At 41.6% G+C, this 22,448-nt stretch overlaps 1 protein-coding gene across 1 annotated transcript in view; it reads left to right on the top strand.

Annotated features, from left to right (window-relative positions):
• FNDC1 (fibronectin type III domain containing 1) overlaps positions 1 to 22,448 on the top strand; it is a 122,471-nt gene that overhangs the window by 89,918 nt on the left and 10,105 nt on the right. Inside the window, exons 13-15 of the mRNA XM_019550014.1 lie at positions 2,226 to 2,387; positions 5,665 to 5,895; positions 9,041 to 9,149. Of these exons, the coding sequence (XP_019405559.1) occupies positions 2,226 to 2,387; positions 5,665 to 5,895; positions 9,041 to 9,149 (502 nt within the window). The remainder of the gene's footprint in view (positions 1 to 2,225; positions 2,388 to 5,664; positions 5,896 to 9,040; positions 9,150 to 22,448) is intronic.

Genomic DNA, 22,448 nt, shown 5'->3' with positions numbered 1-22,448 from the left:
GCCGTGGTCCCGGCCCCACCCACCAATCCTGCTCCCCGGCATTGCTACCTGCCTGCATGGGTCCTGGGCCAGTCTCCACAGAGACCGTGCCTGCCTTCCCAGCCACTCTGTCTGGCACGCCCGGCAGTAGGTGCAGGGCGGATGGGCTGGTGTGCCCGGGCAGTGAGTCTGAGTCTGGTGGCAGAGACTGGTTAGTGGCAGTTGGAAAGAGCTGTCACTGTGGCGGCCGTCGGGAAGTGAGTCCAGCCGTTGCGCCGCCCTAGCCCCGCTGCACGTACAGGGACAGTGGGACTGGCTGCAAGAACCATGGCTTGGGTTGCCTATCCCTGCTCTAAGGTCCCTCTACATACTGCAGGTATCGCACAATTAATTGGTTAATTGCTCAGTTACCTTGAAACCAGCTACATGTGCAGAGTACTTACCACACCATAAAATGTTCCAACCAGCTACAAAGTTAGACTTCAAAAATGCATACTAACTTTATAGTTAGGGACCTGCTGAATTTGCAGTGGAAGTGGGTTGCGCAGTGGCTCCTTTAATCTTGCAGAATACCCTGCGCATCCCTCTTCCCCCTTGAACGCCACTCACTGGCAATGGGCCCCATCACTCACTTGTGATCATCAAGGAGGTGAAAAATGTGGTTTTAAATATGGCACTGTTTTTGCCTCCCAGCCGGTCAACACCAAACAGTGGGGCCACTGGGGCCCCTCGATCAGTCAGTGGCAGGAGGTAAAAATGACACCATATTTAAAACTCCAGTTTTTGCCTCCCTGCCAATCAGGAGCAAGAGGTGGGGCCCCTCTGTCAGTGAGTGGTGGTGGTGGTGGGAGAGGGGCATGCATGGGGAACATGCAAGATTAAAGGAGCCACTGCACAGCCTGCTTCTGCACAGCCTGCTTCTGCTGTGAATCCAGTACGTCCCTATTTAAAACTAGTTGCTATCAAGCTTTAATTTGCATGCATAGTAGGGTCTTCTCTCTTTTGGCAAGAAGCCCTGTCAGCTGATAGGGCTCCCAGCAGCAGGGATGCACTGTCCCAAGACAGGGCTGGGAGACCTGCAGCTGAGGGGACTCTTAGCCCCAGTTGCTGACTCTGGGTCCTGGTAGCATCCTGCAACTGCCAGGACTCAGAGTTGTGCAGCTGCAGGCACTGGGTCCCTGCAGCATGCCTCCCAGTGTCAAGACCCAGCGGGATCCTGGCAGCCACAGGGCATGGCTGCAGTCTCCCAGCTCTGGGGGTGCATGGAGCCCCCCGGGATGGGAGATGTAGCCATCGTGATCTCCAAGTCCCGGAGGTTTCACATACCCCTGAGGCTGGAAGATCACGGTAAGCGCCATCTCTTAGCCCTAGGGGTTTCACACTTCCCCATGGTTGGGAGGTCACAGCAGTGGTATCTCCCAGCCCCAAGTGTGCACTGGGTGCCCCTGTGGCGGGGAGACCTTTAGGTGAGGGGACTCCCAGCCATGAGAGCTTGCTTCTTGCCAGTGCAGGGGGAACCTGAATTTTAGCATAAGCAAAACCTATCTGAAAAGGAAGTTCAGAATCCCATGGAATAAGAACTTTAACAAAAGTACAATGAATCAGGTTTTTCTTTGCATTGTAGTCGATTTAGATTCCAAATGAAATAAAAGTTTGGTTTTGCATTTAATTTTGTTTCTTGCTTGAAGCCCCTTCTACTTCTCCCTGGAAAGTTTATAATGTACTGTTCTACTTCTCCCTGGAAAGCATATATGTATTGTATTTGATGTGCAGACATATCTTCTGCTATATAACTTATTCCATTTAGAATCATTAAGGTTAGATGATGTTTCTGCTGAAGTTGATGAGAATGTTGTCATTAACTGTAATGGGACCAACAAAATATTAATATACCCGTTATTATTGTGAGTTTTTAAAAGCGGTCTTTAACGGTTGGGAGAATTGCCTTAAGTCTTCCTTCTTTGTTTCATAAAAAAATCCCTTCCACTATTTTGTACTTAACAAGTTCAGTGAAAAAAAAAGATGTCTTTTATTATTTTTGGTTCAAAGATTGTACTCTTGGTTTTAATCAGTTTGATGTAAAGCCCAGTAAGAGATCAAAGCATGGTGTCCTCTGACAGCATTGAATATTGTTTTTATTTTTCTGAGCAAAATTTATGATGTGAGAAAGGGAAAAGTTCCCTTTTTCAGTTTAAGCCAAAGTAACATGAAGTAAGCTAATGTTTTCAAATCTGTGTTTTCTTAAGACTATGAATTTTTTGAGAGCACTTTGCTGCCAACCACCACCACAATCGCTACCACCACTTCTACAACAGAAGCAGTGCCTGAAATTGTCTACCCAGAAACCAGTGTTGTTGGTTCTGGTCCTCTCTCAGAATTTGACTTAGCTGGAAAAAAACGATTTACTGGTAAGTGTGTCCTTTTTTTGTGTTCATCTCACTTTGCAAAATGCAATTGATTTAAGTTCTAACTGCATCAGTCCACACAGAGACAAAAAACGTGTACAAATATGGCTAAGAAGCCACAGCTCTTCTTGCTAGAGCAGGGGTGGGTAAAATGCTGGATCTAACTGGCAGCCAGACTCCATTTCCCAGCACCCACTACCCATGCCACTTCTGCCTGGTGTTCGTGGAGACCCTAGGAATGGCAGGGCCGTGACAGCGTGGGACCAGGTTCTGCAGTCCTGCTGCTCCCAAAGTCTCCAAAGAGACCACCCGGGAGTGGCATGGAGAGGGCACGTGGCTGGGTGGGGAGCTGTTTTGGGGGTAGGGCCAGGGCTGATTTCAGAATCCTGTGGTGGTGACAGCGCGGGACTCCCCTGCCCTTGGGACCTGCACTCATCGCAGGGACATGCAGGCAGCAGATCATGGCTCTCCCTTGGCCCCAGTCCCCCACCAAATCCTGAGGTCCCTGGCCTGGCCCACACATCTTACTCCTGCCTGCAGCCCCATCCCAGCTGTGCGCCTTGCCCACGTGGGTCCTGTCCCCAGTGGTGGTTGTGGGGCAAACTGGCAAGTGTGCCCAGGCAGGAGGGGTTGGTCCAGCAGCCACAGCCAGAAGAAGCTGCTGCCACAGAAACTGCTGGGAAATGGAGTCCACCATGGACCCAATCCAACTCATGGGACAGACTTTGTCTACCCCTGTACTAGGTTATGGTGCTTTGGTGGGTTATCGCCTGATAAACACAAATAGAAGCACTGTGAGTTCTAACTCTGACTTTAGGCATTGTCTACATACAAACTTGCACAAATTAAACCAAATTAGTTAAACCAGTGCAAACCCTTTGGCCAATTTTCTTATTTCTGTGGAAGAGTATCTTGTTTTGGCACTGTTTAAACCTGTTCCTAATCTGTTTAAGCTGAATAAAAATAAAAGTGTCAACTCTGGAATTTGTTCCAGTAAAACAAAAACAGTGTAAATTTAATTCAATCAGTAGAATGGTCAGTATAAATATGTTGTCTGATGGGAATCTAGGACACAGTTTCCTTGTGTTACATTAGTGGGAACCTGTTGACTTCAGCAGCATACTTACATATATCAGAGCAGAATTTAGTCTGTAATTTATTTAATTCTGAATGAAGGGGAGAGTAGATAAATGAACAAAGTTTTAAATTTGAAGCAATAGTGATTTGTTATTACAATTTTTTAGTTGTCTTCTTTTTCTTTTTTTTTCTTTTAACTATGACTTGGATTTGTAATTGTAAAAAGAAACTGCAAGCGACTGAAATGAGCCAAAAGATTTACATACCAGGGTCACATCCTCATTGGCATCAGGCAGTGTGGCTCCATTGACTGTAGTGTAACTACACCCATTTGTCCCAGCTGAGAATCCTGCCCAGACAAAGACTGGGAGGATTTCTAGGGCCTGAGGACACGGCTCTTATCCCTGAAGTAATAGTACACAAGGGACTAGTAAAAACTGGCAGAAGGCGCGCTGAGGGTCTGCCCAGTTGCTGGCTGCCCCCAGGATTAGGGGTGGAAGAAAACGACTGAGAGGAAGCCTGACTTCATGGCATTTCTCCCCCTCATCACACCCACGAGGTTATACAGAGCCTCCCTGTCAAATGCTGATATGACATTACTGTTCTTTCATTGATGATACCTTTTGGTTGGTTTATGTTGGAAAAGACTGCAGTGGCTAAAATTAAATAGCTTACAAGCTCTGGAAAAACTCCCTTTAGGGTGGGAAATCAAATAAGATAAACTTAGAAACATTGTTTTATGAACACTTCAAGGCGGTAAGGAAAAAATGGAAATATTATTCTCTCAGTGAATTGTATTATCATAACTAAATAAATATTTCCAAAGGCAAATGTTAAAACTGTTTCTGTTTAAACACTAAAATGACTGTTAAGGCAAAAATTACTCGTTAGTTATCTACTGAATTAAGTGCAGTTCTTGTCATTATATAGGACAACTTTTGAAGTTACTAGTTAGTTAAAATGATACTTGTATCCTTCCACTGAAAACTTGTGAATTCAGAGCTGATTTTATACTAACGTCTAGTTTTTCATTATTAAGCACTCGTCCTTGGAGTAAACCATGCCCCACTACTACGAAAGGCTAGTAACTTGTTCCCGTGATCTTTTACACATCTCTCTTATGGAGCTCATGATTATATGGAGGGAAGAAACCTAAACAGAGAGCAAAGGTGTCCAGTTTCCAAAGCAAGAATTCTATCATGAGCAAAAGGAGCTAAGATTACTTTATACTTTAACCACATTCACTCAAAGAACACAAATCTTTAATTTCTACATTCACTTGGCAAAATATTAGCACTGTTCTCAGCATGAGAATCTAGTTGAGGGTGTGCAAGAGAGGGAGAGCATAAAGACAAGATGACCACCCAAGCAGGCGTCCGCTAAAACGGACTTATTTTTACATGCAGCTCCTCAACTGGTGTAAGCTGGTGCCTCGTCAGTGAAGTCAGTGGGCTCTGCTGATTGATACCAGTTGAAGTGGACCTGGAAATAGAGGGAAACAGGTGGCCAGTTGAGTTCCAAACCCAAAGCACCCAAAAAACTAAACCTATGGCAAGTGCCTGCTGCCCAGGGTGGCGTGCCATGACTGATACTTTTAAATGAAGAATGATCCTGAGGACATTAAGAAGGACACATGGCTCTACAAGGACATCTCCCGTCAGCACACTTTCAGTCTGATATACCCTCATGAATTCAGGTGGCACAGGTTTGGCTCCAAAATCTAAGGTTTAACTCTTAGTTTTAGAGCAAGAGCACTGGGTTAGTCAAGTGCTATGTCCCTAGGCTTTTACAACACTGACTGCAATGCAGCATATGCTGTTATGCCCTAGCTATTAAAATCTCCCGTGTAGGTCACACTGAATATTTGTCATGTTTATGGTTTCCATGGTGCTATATTTATGTGAATTATAAGAGTTCTCCAGAAAGTTTCCAGACACCATCAGTTTACAGATTTGAAGCTTTAGTGAAATGGTAGGAAAATATACAAGAGGTAAATATTGGAAGTTCAGGAAATGAATGTCTAATTTATTTTTACAAAATACAACATAGTCCATTTTTACAAGTGTGACATTTTGAACAGGGTGCAGACAAATTTAAAAAAAACAAGAAAAAACCCTCCATGCTCTTCCATGTCTTTTGTTGCAATAATCTGTCTATCTGTACAGACTGTTAGGTGAATGCCACTTACCTCTGTCTCTTCCAGCTCCTTATGTGACATACCTAAATAAAGATCCAGCAGCGCCATGCTCCTTGACAGAGGCCCTGGAGCATTTTCAAGTGGAAAGCCTGGATGAACTCATACCCAGTGACCTAAAAGAGAGGGAGATGCTTCCCCAGAAAGCCCCCTACAACATTACAGTGGTAGCAGTGGAAGGGTGTCACTCCTTTGTTATCATTGACTGGGCCAAACCCCTACAAGGAGACATGGTAACAGGTACAATAAGAGAAACTTTGAGTGGTGGCTCTCACACCTAGGGCTTTTTAGCTGTTGTTCTGTTTGAGTTCAGGGAATCTATACCAAATGGAGAGTTTTTTCCAAATTAAGTCTTTTATCATAAACTGAATTCAACATGGATCATTTTTGCAAACATTATCTCTCTTGTAGTTCCCTCAGAAGGAGGTATTGATTATTTTCTTGGGTCTTAGGAAGAGCTTGCATGTCATCTGTCAACTGTGTACCAGTGATAAGATTATAGGCAATATGGGGTGGGGTATAGGATGGAGGGCATGTGCCCCTCAGATTTCTGTGCCAACAGTGTGGGTGCAGGACAGCAGCCCAGCTGGAGCCAGTGCCTGGCAGCAGTGGGGGCAGCAGCAGCACTGGTGTGAAGTTGTGCCCCTTCACTGTCAACACTTACACATCAAGCCTATGGATAAGATTGGTGGTTCAGATTTTTAAAAGAACTTAACTTCACATCTGTTTTTGTGCATATAGTTTTGAAGTTGATATGTATGGTAACTTAATCATTAAACTACTGAACGGTTTTGCTCATGAGATGCACAAATAATATTGAGAAGCCACGTTTCAAAATCGCTCTCTTTGTTTCCTCTGTTGGTTCCCCTCTCACTTTCTGAAACGAATGCTCCCTTCCTTAAAAAAAAATGTCCATGGGAATGGGGAGGGAATAGAGAACAGAAATGTAGGGAATATTCTGTAGACCCTCTGTTGTGTCTTGCATACATTGCATGCCGCAGTACAAATATTAATGATGCAAGCTGAACCAGAAATGTTGCTGTATACACAGGAAAAGCAAGATGCTTAGTAGCTGAGCGAAAAAAGAAGAAATTAAGCTTTTGATAAAAGAATCAACAGCTAAAATGCAGTGGAACTGGTTAGCTCTTATGTGCCATATAATTGAAACTATCTTGATTTTGTTTAAACTAGATTTTGTTCAAATGCAAGTCTGACAACCTGTGGTTAATGGTTAAGCAAATGCATTAAAATTGATCTCTGTTTGTCTTTAGAGCATGTGATAACAAAGAGATTATGAAACTCAAGTCTTGCTAAAAATGTTAAAGTACATAAATCACAAAAGAGTTTGGAGATTAATCAAAACCAAATTTGTCAGTGTATCAGATTACTGGAACTGAGAAACAGAGTGTGGCATCCTCTTAGTTTTTCTTTCTTGTTGAATATTGACCATCTCTCTTTGGCAACCTCAACAGAGGGGCCAAGAACTGAGTGGGTATGCAAACTACACTAGCTTTTTAAAACTGGTAAGGTGTTGTGAAAGAATGGGGGAATTTTACATTGCTACACTGTATACTCATGTTCAGTAGTTAACTAAAGGATTTCAGGGTTATTAATCTAGCACCTTATTGAATATATGGTTTACTTAAAATCATGTGAAATCTTACAGTTTAATTTTAATGCAGTATGTGATCTATGCAATGAGTTGCTTGATCATGTCCAATGCATGTTGATATTTTTATTCTGTTTAATTCTGTATTTGCATCTTGGCACTTTTTCCTGCTATGAGTCACTATCTTCCTTTTCATATTCTTCTCAGAGGCATGCTTCCAGTATTTCATTTTTTTTTTAATATTGTCTGTCAAAATTCTTGCTCTAGCAGTCTAAAACTGTTAAAGGCAAACTGCAGATGATGATTAACAAGCAAGCTTTTGCCCTCTCCCTCTCTTTTAATGAATACAAAATTAAGCAATTTTTTCTCCTTATTGAACTGCAATTTTTTGTTGTATATATTATAACTGATTTCTGAAGCTTAGGATAGACTTAAAACATGGATTCTCCTTTTGTGTCTAACAAAATGTATACAGTGTGCAGAAAAAAAGAATCTCTCATTCAAAATCTTATTTCCATGATCCTACAGTTGTTTCTTGTATTTTTTTAATTCTTTACCAAATTAACAAAGCTACACACCCTCTCACTTTGCTATTTATCGCTCCTTTAGCAGAAAATGAATGAATTTGGAATAGAACTAGTATGATATTTTGATCCACCTACTTTTGTCAGAGCTGTCTAGTTTAGTCAGTAGAGTGACAGGCTATGCAGACTGGAAGGACCTGGGTTCAAACCGAGGTAAGGTTGGTGGAGTTTCACTTATCCTTTCCCACTTCCTGGGCAGCACCCATCCAATGGGTACCTGCGGATAAAGGCAACTAAGCCTGTAACACCCTTAAAAGGATGTCATGGTACTCTGGCATGCTGTGATACCCCTTTTGAGAGTTCCTGTCCTAGAATTTTGTTCTGCTTAAAAGTCTGCTGCATCTCAAATATCAATTGGCAATATATACAATATAGAAGACAAAATTTAGCTGTATGATCTATACTCTGAATTCTTATGCAAAACTCATTGACCTCAACGGGTTTTCCATGCAAGGTATGAATGCAGTAACGCCTGTAATGCAGTAACCCTACTGCACAGTCATGTAATACTTGGGTATGCAAGATTGAATGACTTGTGTAGATGCGACTAGTAAGTATCAAGTATGTAGTGGTATTATTTTGTAAAATAAATAACAGGCACATTTTTGCTCCCATTAAAGTTAAAGGGAGTTTTATTATTGACTTAATTGGTAACAATATTGTGTGCAGCAAATAATTTTTTTACTGGAGTGTTTGCCAAAACAGTGAAGTACCACTGTGAATGAGTTTGACATCTGGTTATCTTCTACTACAGTAAATTGTCACAACCTCATTGAAGCTTAAGGAGGCATAACAACTCACTAAGTACCTCCCACATCCTACTTGACAGTTTGTGTCACAACTTAAGTATAATTTATTGTCCAATTCACCCCTTAACTCAATATGCTTATACCAAGAATTAAACTGACTCCTTGTTTTAATATTCACTACCTTCGGGCTCAGGCTCTGAAATAGCCTATTTGCTTAGAAAGGTCTATAACTATATAATTAATTTTTTCAAAAAATAAAAATCAGATACATAGGGGAAAAGAGATTGGGGAAAATGTGGGGTTTATATTTATTTTATATTAAGAAATCTTAGAAAGCATAGATATTGACTCTTTTGACCCATAACATCTGTCAGTGCATCTAATCCTGAGGTTATTGTTTGAAATTTAGACTTCTGGCTGACACTTACCTTTTCCATTGACAGGTTACTTGGTTTACAGTGCATCTTATGATGATTTCTTAAAGAACAAATGGTCAACCAGGACTGCGGGCACCACTCATTTGCCTATTGAGAACCTGAAGCCAAATACAAGGTAACAGTTTGACCTGTTCTTTCTCAGTACTCTTGTTAATTTGAAACAAATGTCACCAGTTTTGGTGGTCTTGGGAGAATCCATATAACAGCACATCTAGAACACAAAATTCACATCTTACCAATCATCTTCCTATGATTACATGTCTATGACATGTACATCACAGTATCACTGGGCAGAACAGCAGTGTAAGTTAACTTTATTAATGCATTGTGGGCTGCAGTTGCTGAGCAGCTAAGGTTTCTGTTCTGGAGTAGATGTGCATGGAGTGGGAGCAGGTGGGTGGGACTTATTTCCTCTGGTGAAACTGCACACTGTTGTCATGATGCAGATCTGCCCTTGCTATCACTGCATCAATTCTGTTTATCCCATCTCTCATCACTGCAAACCCCACTCCGCTCCCACACACAGGAGTCTAGGATTCCTGATCATCAGTAGTTTTCTACTGACTAGTAAGTCACTGTATAACATGCTGGAAAAATCTGTATCTAGTCCTCTGGTGGTGGCTTATTTAGAAAGGTGCTAGAAATGATAACTCCAGAGCTTAAGTAGTAATAAGAATCTATTCAGTGAAATGGCAGTGTAATTATACTGTGTACTAGAGTACCGGTGCTAGCTTAGTAGCACCAAAGATACAGCAGTACAGGCTTCAGCACATGCTAGCACCCAGAGCGTGTATCCAGGGTCCCTGGATAGTTTGTAGTTTGGTTGTGAGTATATGGTAGGCCTACACTGCTGCATCTTTGTTTTGCTGTCATTGTTACCTGTGTTATCTGGTTAAAGCCAGTGCAGCCATGCCAACATATATTACCATCTCACCTTCATTTTGCTGCACTGACATGCCCCAAAGTTAGGGATCTGAAGGTCAAAGGACTTATATTGTTACAGTGCTCTTATGGTGTTCTTAAGGAGTGTATGTGACACACACAGGAAAAAGACATCTTTAAAACAGATGTTGTAGTAGGCTTGCCTGTGAATTGAATCACCAAACTTCACATTTCAGTCGCTTGTAATACACTTTCCTAGGATAACATGCTGGTTATTATAGTATATGCTCTCTTCAGTGTCTGATCCACAGAGGATGAGTCTGTAACAGCTCTCTCAGTATGAGAGTCTGGCTGTTTTGCATATGCTCTTTGCAGTGCTGTTTTTAGTTCTGGAGGTCATTAGCTTGATTCCTGGTGCAAGGCAAGACAGCAAGAGGCTTACTTGTAGGTGTCCTATATTGGCATGTTAGTAGGTTGAGAAGTTTCCGTTGTCCTGGCAGGAATAGGGCGCTTAGAGGAAAGGGGAACCCAAGAGAGAGACCTGCTCATGGAATGCAGGCACGCCCACCCAAATACTGCAGCTGCTTCTGGCTACAGACAACTTCTAGAGGTGTGAGGGGTTGAGGAGTGATGATTTGCCTCCACAGTTGCCTTTTGGAGGTTCTGTACAGCTGATACATTGTCAACAGTGCTAAACAGGGAAGGTTGCTCTTTCTGTTCTTTCTTCCAAAAATTAAAAAAGAAGAAAAAGGCTGTATTGCTATAGAATTTGCTAGGTGCATCATGGCCTCTCATGCTCTTTGAGAGAGTCAACACAGGCCAAAGAAGTTTCAGCGACACAGTTTCTCCCTCTGATTCTTTTGCAGGTGCTATTCCCCAGGGGTTTTGTGGAACAAATCTGTATTAAAAAGAATAGAAACTTTTTTTGTGGTGTTTCAAGGGTGTGCACGCACACATCATGCCCCCAGTATGTTAAAAAAATAGAAATAAGGGGTGAAAAGGATTGCATACATTTTTACCCTTATGTTGCTTTCAGTTGCATCTCCAGCAGGTACCAAGAACCAAGACATGGTCCAGCTTCATAATCTTGAGTCTTAGCAATGATGCAATCAGTGGTAAGAGGCAGTATGACTCCCCCAGTGATTGAAATGCATCATTGGAGGAGTCTTTTAGGTTAACTAATAGAAAAGTAAAAACATTTCACATCTGGTTGCTAAACTGAGGGCTCAGGACTCCTGGGCTCTCTTTCAAGGTTGTAAGGGGAGCAGAGTCCCACCCCTGCCTTGGTCTTCCAAGTGTCAACTCTTCTGCCAACAGCCCCTCAAAGTTCTGTTTCTGTTTTAGTGCTCCTAATTCCACCACTGTTAACTCTACATCCCAGTCCTCTTTCTGCTCCCTGCCCCGGTCCCTCTCCTGTTCCCCACTTTGCTGAATATCCCAGTCCTAGTCCTCCTTTTTCCCATGTTCTCTGTTCATCCCCCATTCTAACTTTCCAGCATCTCTTCCCAGTATCTCAATATTTAGTATATCGCCACCTCCCCCTCCCCTGCCCCATTAAAGAAAAAGCTGTGTGCTTCATTCCAGTCAAGCTGCAGCCTTCTATTCTTCACTGCCTGGCAGCCAGGAGGGAGCGGATTAAAAGCATGAGAGAGTCCATTTCCTTGTTCTCCATCCCTGTGCCCAGCATCACCAGGTTCCCAGGAAGAGCGATTGGTGAGAAATTCCTGCTCGGCCTTTGCAGCCCTGGGCTACAGCATGCTCTGTACAGATGGAGTCTTTGGAAAAGGTAGCTGCCAAACTCCAAGAAACCCACTGAGCATGTGTGAACTGAGACGTTCAGAAGTTTCCAATATGGCCAGATTTGGATAGATGAGAGAGGTTTTAGAGAGTCTCAACCAAAAGGATATATGAATTCTACAGTATGGAGAAAATATGTATTTTCCTGACCTCATTCTAAGAAATGGATGAACCCTTGGCCCCAGTGTTCACTGTATTTTTATTGTATATAATCCATTACATAATTACAGAGGAACTTTCTTTTAGCACAGGAATCAGGGAGAGCCAGTGGGTGGGGCATGAGGATTCTTTTCAACACATGAATTGTGTGCATTGGCCAATACCATTTACATATTTCATATCCACAGACTGAATTGGCTGCATACTTTTTGTCTTAAAAATAACCATGTAACCACTAAAAAAAATAGCGCCTAATTGATAAAATATGATCTGAAGGATGAAACTAGACAAAAAAAAGCCATGTGTTCCCAATTGTGTGCCCATTTATGAGAAGTCTCTGATTAAGTACGATTTACTGTATACAAATGATGATATTAAGTGCTCACCATTTGATATGAGAAGCATCTTTTAGCAAACTGTGGCATACATGGCATGTGAATCAGGGATCAGCTTCTAACCAAAATGTAAAGCTGTCATCGCACTCTGAATAATGTGATTGGCAGAGCCTAAAACAACTTAAAATTCTGCAGTAGCTTTGGGCATTTTGACATGCTCAAATGTTTTACAAAACAAACAAGGCAAATATAAGTTTTTAATCAAGGGCCTATTGAAGTCAGTAAGAGCTTCTCCAGTAGCACAGTGGGAGCAGAATCAGACTTCTTATGACATGAATACATAAATAAATAAAAATCTCTCAAAGGCATAGCATGCCTGTCTGACAACTCCCCTTCCCTCACACTGCACTTCAGACTTCTGCAAAAGACATGTCAGACTTTAGCAGAGTGCTCTCAAGCCCACTCTTTCTTTTCTAAATCACTTTCCTATGTCTCTTCAGACTCTTTCTCCTCCATTCTTTTTTCTTTTCCCTTAAAGGCCATTTTTCTGATCCCCAGCTTTATTAATGTTAGGCACTTCATTGGAAATATCTGATAGCATTTTACAAATGTTACAGATGACCACAAATCCAAATGCAAATAGCTACTGGATCTCCTGACTCTGAGGGCCAGAGGTATTGATATGTTCTAGCTACTTTATGCTGCTCCAGTGAAGCAAAGCAACTACACATTTAATGAAAAAGTTCTACCACATTTGGGTTGTCTTGTATCCCCACAACAGCACAAAGCAGATGGGGAAGATCAGCAAGTCAAGTTTTTCATTTTACATCTTAAGCAGTAGCTCAAACCATTTGGCCCATTTGTAGTGTCTGTTTTTTACAACAAGTATGACAGGAAGTTCTTTCTACATTCCTGTATAAGAACCACATCAAAAACTGGATCCATTATACTGACGGCAGGATCTTCAGTGGTGAGTTCCAGTTCATACTGACCTGCTGGGTCTGCAGGCAGCTGGTGTTTATTTACAGTAAAATATCGATTATCTGGATTCGCTGGTGTCACCATCATTCCAGATAATCAAAACCCACAGTAAGAAGTCCTGAAAACTATACTTTAATTACTGTACTGTGAAACAAATATTTAAAAAACAATAAGCAGTAAACGTGGTATTGTCTAATGCAGCTGGCTTACAGCAAGGCTGTCCAGCTTCTAGTAGCTGGTAGTCACATGCCTTACAGGCTGCACCAGGGTGAGCCATGCACATGCCTCTGTCTCCCCACAACTGTACTGTGTGCCTACATGGCCCTGGACTCCCGTGGCTCACCAGGCTGTGCATCACACTACCCTGCTCCCTAGGCCAGAGGCAGGAAGAGTGGGAAAGCTCAGTTACTGTTGCAGCCACACTGATTAAGTGAGTGGTGGCTGGGTGAGAGCCCAGGGGCTGTGGGCAACCTATGGGGCAGTGCTGACTTGCATCATTAAAATTGCTATATAGTCACATGGATAAAGCACTTGTAAATAAACAACAGTTATCTCACGGATTATCAAAATGTATGCCACAAAGCATAAAACCAAGATTATTGACTGAGCCTGTATGAATTACAGTGGATGTCTCTGATGCACAAATTCCATGTACGTTACTAGACCCAGAACTTTTATTGTGCTGGCGGACATAACCACTTTTTAAAAATAATTCAAAACCTTCTGGTGAATTGATGTGCTGGAGAATCACCTTCCAGATAATTGATGCTCTACTGTATTTCCCTACTTAACCAGTAGCATAGTTATACTGGGAAAGATTTCAATGGTTACCATACACAGTTACATAGACTTGACTGAGCAGTGCTTAAATTACCTCGTATTTAATCAATTTTTAGACTCTTGTATAAAAGCTGGTTATGGGACAAAGTTCAGGTAGTGTGTAACCTGAACCAGGTCCTGTTTTTGTTGAAAGGTTCCCACTGAATTCAGTGGACTCATTCTGTACAAAATGATGGTAGGAAAATGTTCCATTGCATTTAAGATGTGTCTTGATTACACCAGAATGACAGTTGCTCTTTTTGCTCATAGCAGAGGGCCTGACTATTAATAATTCTACAGATGGCTTGCATACCAAGACAGCTTTTTAATGGAAATGGTCATTGCCAGTGAGTGGTAAATTAGTGTTAATAACATAGACCAGGAAAAAGTTTTGGAGGTGGTGAGAAAATTGCCCTGCAAGTTGTTCTCTTTGGACACAGGTTTCATTTGTGGACTCGGATTTCATCAAGACGCTGTGTGGGGGTTGGAGTCTGTCTGTACAAATATATGGTTTCAACTGAGCAATTCAGCTTGCAGGATCAGGGGCCACATAGACTAGTGACATAGCAATGTATTAAATGAGTAAGTGGCATGCGTCATGTCTAGAGTGCCCAGCATAATCAGTGTCACTGTTTAAATAAGATGCATCTGAACTAGGTAATATTTTGGGTGTCAATGGCATGTTGATAGGGCCACAGTAGTGGTTTACTGGCATTGGTGTCAGCAGCTAATGAGTGGTTATTGTAACATTTCATGCTTGGCAATTAATATACAGTAAAAAGATATAAACCAATGAGTCACCTTTTTATACACTAATATTTATATCGAGTTAACACAGTTGAACTCTGGTGAGCGTTTATCTGACTTGGAGTTTATACAGTACTAAGAAAAACATGCCATATTTTATTGTGTACAACAGTGACCATCTGCTAGAAATCAGGATGTACATTATAAGCAAGAAATATGCAACAAGCAGCTTCTGCAGCTTATGAGCTGAAAACAAAAAGTAAAATCTGCATGCATGCAGAACAGTGGCCAGGCTTCACTCCCTAGCTGCCACTACTCAGTTACTTACTACCAGGAAAGGTCTTTTTTTCTTCATTCTGCATTTCAAAAACAAGGTACTTACTATATTCTGGGACCTGTTGTTTGTGAGAAATTATGGTATTGTGGCTCCTTATTGCCATTTGTATTATACTGCCAGAACCAGCATAGTTTAATTTTGTTGAATTTGCTGGGGTGTTATAAAGACAATGTCTTAGTGGTGGGAAGCTGTCTCCCTTAGTTGTATAGATAAGTTAGATTATAGTTAAACTATTCTGAACTATTTTAATATATATTAAAATTATAAATGAAAGCATAACAATTGGAGTAGGCTAGAAAATGGAATTTCTCCCTTCTAAAATTTGAACATTTTGATCTTTCTGTTCATCCTAAATCAGGGTGTAAAATCAAAAACATCAAATATTTTCATTAATAGGAAAAACTCAAAGCAATATCAACATGAAACGTGGACACTTTTGGTTAAAGAGAACGAATACTTCTCATTTCAAAATGCTGATGCTTTAAAATGTTTTGGAGATTTTAATTTTTGCCCTTATAAGATTTTCCTGCTTTTGACATTTCAAAATAGTGAAATGTTCATTTGAAACGTTTAGTTACCTAATTTCCCCAAAACACTTCAACCAGCTTTGTCCATAATGTGCTTCCCTATAGAGAATCATATAATAAAAGTTCAGGATCCCAAGTTAAAAAGAATAATTTTGGTTTTAATTAACTAATGCAATGTGTCCTGATTAAGGATTTGATCCATTAGCTTCAATGGCTTTTTGATCAAATTCCAAGTCATTAAGCCCCTCCCCCACCTTCTTTTTCATATGCAGTGAATGTATGAGATCATGCCATGTGCCCTAGCAACATAAAACAGAACAGAAACAGAGCAGCGATGTATTAATTTCAGAATTCTGTAAGAGTCCTGATAAGACATTTCCACTGGGAATAATGTTAGTGGTTGATCTCATTACTTATTATTTTGTGTCATATTCCCATAAGAATATTAATTTTCCATCACTTGTAGACCCATAGTTAAGCAATTGTCTTTCTATCTTGCCTGTCTGAGGCAAAGTCCAGAGGGGTTCTCCTCACTGCCTTTCCTCTCAGATTGTTGTACCATTGGGAAAAGGGTAATGAGGAGCTGACAATCAGGACCTTTTGGGGTGGTGTCTGTTTGGATGAAAACTGATAACGGGGTCAGACTATTTTCTAAGCATGCTTTGTTTACAAAGATGTATGAGAGCTTTGTTTCTTTGGACTGCATGGGAACTGCATGGAGGCAGTCTTTTTTTACTGAAATCCTTGATAAGGCACACCAGTTCTTGTCCCAAGAATACTGACCTTTTTGCTTCTGCTTGTTGGCAGGGACCCACAGAATCCTGCTCACTGACTCCAGTCACTTAACACATGGTGTTATTCCAGTCCTCAGCGCTTTGCTTAGAGCCTGGAAAACCCTTTTATGCTATGCGCTCCCTTGCAATCGCACAGCTTCCAGAGATAAGCCGGAGTCACCAACCTCACAGTCTCCCTGAAAGCTGTCTGGATGGTTGCCTGCATATGTGCACGTTTCCTCTCACCTTAATGAACAGTTTATTATAAAGCATTTCCATAACAATATTTAAGTAGTTGCACTATTTCATTTATATTCCCCCCCCTTTCAAATCAAACTTTAGAGCAGGGGTGGGCAAAATGGCGGATCCAGCCACTGCCCACGTGGCTCCCAGCTGGTCCCCACGGAGAGCCCAGGATCGCAGGGCCATGACAGTGCAAGGTTGCAGAACCAGAGCTTGCCCCGGCCTCATGCTGTTACAGCCCCACGATCCCAGGTGTCCATGGAGACCAGCCAGGAGCCATGTGGGCAGAGTATGCAGCTGGGTGGGGAGTTGCGCTGGGGCCAGGCTGGCGCTGCGGCCAGGGCTGAGCTAGTATCCACTCCCTGCATGCCTGTACCTGCAGAACTTGCATTCATTTAAGGAGTTTGAGGGCAGCAGATCATGGCTGTGCCCTGGTTCCGGTTTCCTGTTGTCACCACTCCAAGATCCAGGGGTCTCCCTGGCCCTGCCCAGCCAGCTTGCTCCTGGTTGCAGCCCCATCCCAGCCACCCAGCTGCATGCCCCATCCACATGGGTCCTTCCCCCAGCGGTGGGTATGGGGCAGATGGGCCTTGATGCCTGGGAAGCACAGCTCAGTCTGGCAGCAGCAGCCAGAAGTAACCACTGCTGCAAGGGCTCCTGAGAAATGGAGTCCGCTGTGGTCCAGATCTGGCCTGTGGGCTGGATTTTGTGCACCCCTGCTCAGATAGAGGGAGAGCATGTAGATGACAGTGACTGTATCTTCAGTGCAAAATAGTGCTTACTCAAAATAGCTGTTTCAGTTTACAGATATAGGAGAGACAAGGCATAGAGCTTCCTACCTCACCATAACTAGTCAGAGTTAGATCTGTAGTTTGCCAAGAGAACTCAGAGTTTCCATCTTGTGGGAATTTTTTGACATTTCCAAATTCGTATTCATTTTGATTAGGAACAAAATCAAGCATTTGGGAATTTTCCAGAACAATGAAAATGACAGAAAATTACATTTCAAAAATGTAAATTCAGAACAAGGTTTTCATTTTCAAATGCGTTGTTTTCCATGGTTACATTATTTCTTTATCTTTACATTGTTTTAGGACATGTCTGATAATGTATAACATGATGATACTGCATCATGTCAAGTCATCTTCTACCATAAGAAGACACATGAAACGGGCAGTCTTTGGGCTTACAACATGATTGGTTCCTGACAACTGCATCTTAAGTCAAAATGCTGCAACTCAGAACAGATTTTCCCATAGAAAACAATGTTATAAATGGGGGATTTGTTCCTGAACTGAGGCTCGATACCTTATTTTCACCAAAAATAACCCAGAATTTTGTACTCAATCAACTATAGATGAGTAATATACGTACATTAATGTATTTATATTATAAATAGCAATCATATTGATTTGGAAGGACTTCTTTGAGGTGACTGCTGGACTTTTTGAAGGGCTCTTGGCTGGAGTCTTCTCAGGAGTCTTGGCTGTAGGTTTCTCTGGAGTCTTGACTGCTTTCTTAAAGAAAGTGTCCAAGGAACTTTGGACAGGTATTCTCCAGGGAGATGGGCAATTTGTTCCCATCAGCGAACTTGTTTGCTGGCATGGCATGGCGTCAGATGGAACTCAGACCCACATCTCCCATGGGTCTGTCCTAACAACCAGATTAGAGACAAGGCTTCGTGGGCCCCCTCTTCCTTTCTGCATTCTTACCTTTCAGTTCTCAAGGCTCCTGCTGGCTGGAATGTGTGACTGCTCCGAACTCAAGTTAGCATTAACGCAGATCAGAATTTGAGCAGCCCAAAGGGCAACATTTAACAAGACTCAAAAAGGCATCTTAGCGCACAGTTACAGTCTGGCCTTGAGTGATTATCCTCCCTTTCTGCTAGAAAGTGTTAAACTATTTTATTGCCAGAGAAATTAAAGGCACTGTGATGCAGAAAATCAGATCTTTCAGTCTGTAGGAAGGATCGCTGCCCTTGAGGATTTCAAACAATAAAATATTATTGTAGAATATTTTAATGATTATGTCATGATATCACACTATTTTTTGACATTTCAGTGGAAGTTGTCTATAGTGCCTGAAGGCAGTCTATTTAGGGGGAAAAATTAATTTTTCTCTTGCCAGCACTAAAAATGGATTGCATGTGGTGCTTAGTTTGCTGCTATCCCCATGTTTTTTTAAAGTGTTAGTTGGGTAGTTGCCACCTCATTGCAATTCTGACAAGCCAAAGTGTAACCAAAGCATGGTTAATTACACGGTTGGTTTTTTTTATGTATTACTTTATTCATGATGGGAAGTGAATGAGGTTAGATTGAATAGGACTTCCCAGCATATTCCTCAGCAGTAAGGCAAAGGATTAAAAACCATAATAGAAGTAAATATCTTGACCAATATCAGTAAGTGTTTGGGAGTTAACTTTTTTATTTACAGTTTCTGAAATGGATTTATTAGCTGACCTGGTTATTAGAACTCCCTGATTGAAGTATATTAACAGAGCTGTAACAGGACAGCTTTATGGTTGCGTCATGGGAAAGTCGAGACATCTGGGTTTATATCCATGTCTTGCTATCTCTTCATCTTCCAAAAGTGGGTAGTAACATTTCAGTATCTCGCAACAGTTCTGAGGCTAACATTAATTGTTATGTTATGTATAACGTATATTGAAATATTCATACTGAAGGTGCTATTTAATTTAACTGTTATTAACAGGAGCAATTTGGCAGTAAAAAGATGAATCTACATGTACTTTTTTACATATGCAAACCATAGCTAGGCTGGAACTAGTCTCTCTCTCTCTCTCACCTTACCTTGAGCCAAATCTTGGCAGATATTTCCATAGCCAAAAGCACAGTGTTAGGAATTAGTAGAAAACACAACCTTCTGAAATTCTAGTGTCTCTCACAGTTTTCTGTGCTACAGTGTTCACTGCAGGTACAAAGAAATTACAAATTCTTTGTGGATATCATGCAGTCATTAATTATATTCAGGACCCTGTGCAGAAAGCAACAGTAACAGTAAACTGAAAAAAAAACTTGTTCGTTTTTGTACTTGTACTTAAGGAAAAAGACAGTCAGATAATCAGATCCAGCAGAGAGATGGGGGCCGAGTAATTGTGGAGCTGTATCCACTGAGGATCTGTCGGTAGGCTGGAGAAACCTTAGAAAATATCTCCAATCTGGATATACTATTTTGTTGGGCAGTTAATTGAAACCATGTTGGCCTTTGTTTTTAAGCTTAGACTTTTCCTTCTGGCTTGTGAAAACAGAGACATGCTTCATACCATAAGTGTGACTAGTGTGGGTGGGAATTGGCATTTGATACTGACTCTAAATGGTTGTGGAAGTCAAATATTTCACTGTAGAATGGCTTTTTAATCAGGTTAATCTTCCTTCTTATGTCTGTTCATCTTACTTTCCACTTTTAAAGGGTTTTTTGATTTTTTTAAATCTTGTACTTCTGGGAGAGCTCACAGGTTTTAAAATATGGAACTGCAGATAGCAATCACTAGACCTATCTGCAGTGTGCCTAAACATCTGTGGGTTCACGTGTTCTTCACCCCTTCACCCTACTGTATTGGTTGTTTCTTTGCAGTTTTCAATACAGGAAGTAGAAGGATTCTGTTCTGCCAGGGTTTTATCAGGCAACATTTTTCAAAGAGAAGAGGGACAAGGCTTAGGGAGGCAGAATTGTTGCATGTAAGAAGGGTTGTGTGGGACAAGACAAGAAAATCAGTGTTATTCTGCTGCCATTGCCCCTTATGAACTCTAGCATAATGGCCATGCTGGGGGTGCAGAGATTGTGTACCTGCAGTGCACCCTTGGTATTGGCCAGTTGGTGGCATTATGATCCACAAGTGAATCTTGAATGTTGCAGACAGTCTGCTTCCTTATTTCATTTCTGTCCATAAATATGACAATAACCCCTGTGAGTTTAAGGTACATGTGGTTAAATTTTATGTAAGATACCCACACTTTGTCTTTTCCTGATAACACACCCCAAAATAATTCCACAAGATACAGTTGTGTGATGTTTGTTGTTGTTATGTCTCTACATTTTAACCTTCTGTTCTTTTTGGTACCATAAGAGGCATCTGTTCCTCAAAAGCTCCCATACGGGCATGAAGGCCATCAGCTGGTCAGACCAGAGCCATTTGTTAAACACTTATGAAACTATTAATACCCAGGATTTGCGAGATTCTTTCTTTATTCTTTTAAATAAAAAGTAACCCACTTGCTATTTGTCCTGCAATGTAAACCTGCTTAAACCCAAGGTAGGATTGAAAGGAGTATGGAAATGAGACCCATTTCCTCAGCAGGAGAGTGGTGGGAACATGCACCTCCAGAGCTTTAATGTAATACAGCAACAATTCTCCTTATAAGTTTCCCTGTGTGTGATGACTACCGAAGCTGCCAGGTATATTCAGTGAAGTGTTTGATCCAGGGGAAGAGCACCCCTAGCTGCTGGCTCTGCAAGCCCCTCCAGGGGGCCTTTCCTTCCTTCCCACCTGCATCCCTGCCTGGGTGGGCATGGAGAGATGCACCATATGGTGCCTACTACCCAGGGCTCTTGGCATTCCACAGGGGATCCGATTGGAAAGTGAGGAGCTCGTGTTCTCTCTCAGGGACTGAATGTAGAGGGCACAGAAAGTAGCAAGGGGGATCTGCTGAGGACCAACTGATGATCTCAGGACCTGGACATTACTGAAGAATGTTCTGTGATGGTACAGGCAGGGAGCCAAGAGGAAAGGGTTTAACACGAGGTGTGTGCTGCTTAGCAGAGGTTGACTATTTCCATAGAAGGCAACTGATCTATGGATTTTGTGGATCCCTGTGGACTTCCCACCAGGCTGCTTTCCCTTTGAAATACTTTGACCCCTTTGGAATCTTGTGACTGAGTTCTCTTTTCCTAATGAGCGACGGATGTAGCCTACAGTTGTACCATGTGATGCTCTGCTCTTATTAGAGTTCACAAGCTCGGGGGTATTAGGCCTACTACTTGGATGGTAAGTGATTGAAGGAAATACTCCAGGGGTTTGGTAGCATTCTTCCATCTGAACAAAGGCTGATCCAGTTAGGAGAGTCATGTTTGGTCTATTGTACTTTTGCAGATGCTCAGTTTTGGATTGGATGCAAAATGAAGGTTTGGATGTTTTATGGTCATTAAAAATGCCTGGCATTTCTTGCAAGTGAATGCAAGTGTAGAAATGAGCAAGCAGCAAGGAAAGAAAAAGGTTAACATGAGTGTTTACGAAAATATTAAGGTAGAATTCTTGCCATAGGACTTGGGTTTCATTGTCTCCTGAATCCTGCTGTATTGTTTCCAAACAACAGCTATTTAGTTTCATTTCAACATCAAATATCTAATATTTAGAAACTTTAGGTCTTGTAGTTCTATCAGTAGCACCCCTGAAACTAATATCCTGTATGAGTGGCTGCCAACATTTCTATAACAAACCGCAACATCTGAGCTGGGAATGTGGGGTGCTGCTTTCTACTAAATGGACCATGGGATACAGCCAGAAGTCTGATGGGCCTATATGGATCCTAGAACCTTTAGCCTTAAAAATTACTCAGACCAAGAATGTGTTTCTCAGTTCCTGGCAGTGTGGAAGCTCTGGTTTTATTGGAGCTGTACTACCCCCGGAGCAGCCAAGACTACAGATACTGTGGAAAAGATAATGCAGCCCAGGCATAGAACTGGTCAAATGATCAAAATAATCTTTTGTGAAAATGTTTGCATTTTGTTGTGCTTTTATACTTTTTCCTAAAAGATTTGACATTTTTGAACATAAGAACAAAAACCAAAGAAATT

Source organism: Crocodylus porosus, unplaced genomic scaffold, assembly GCF_001723895.1.
Source record: "Crocodylus porosus isolate Cpor-Errol unplaced genomic scaffold, CroPor_comp1, whole genome shotgun sequence".
NCBI classification, from domain to species: Eukaryota; Metazoa; Chordata; order Crocodylia; family Crocodylidae; genus Crocodylus; species Crocodylus porosus.
The sequence above is the reverse complement of the archived record's forward strand: the minus strand, read 5'-3'. Positions and strand labels throughout refer to the sequence as shown.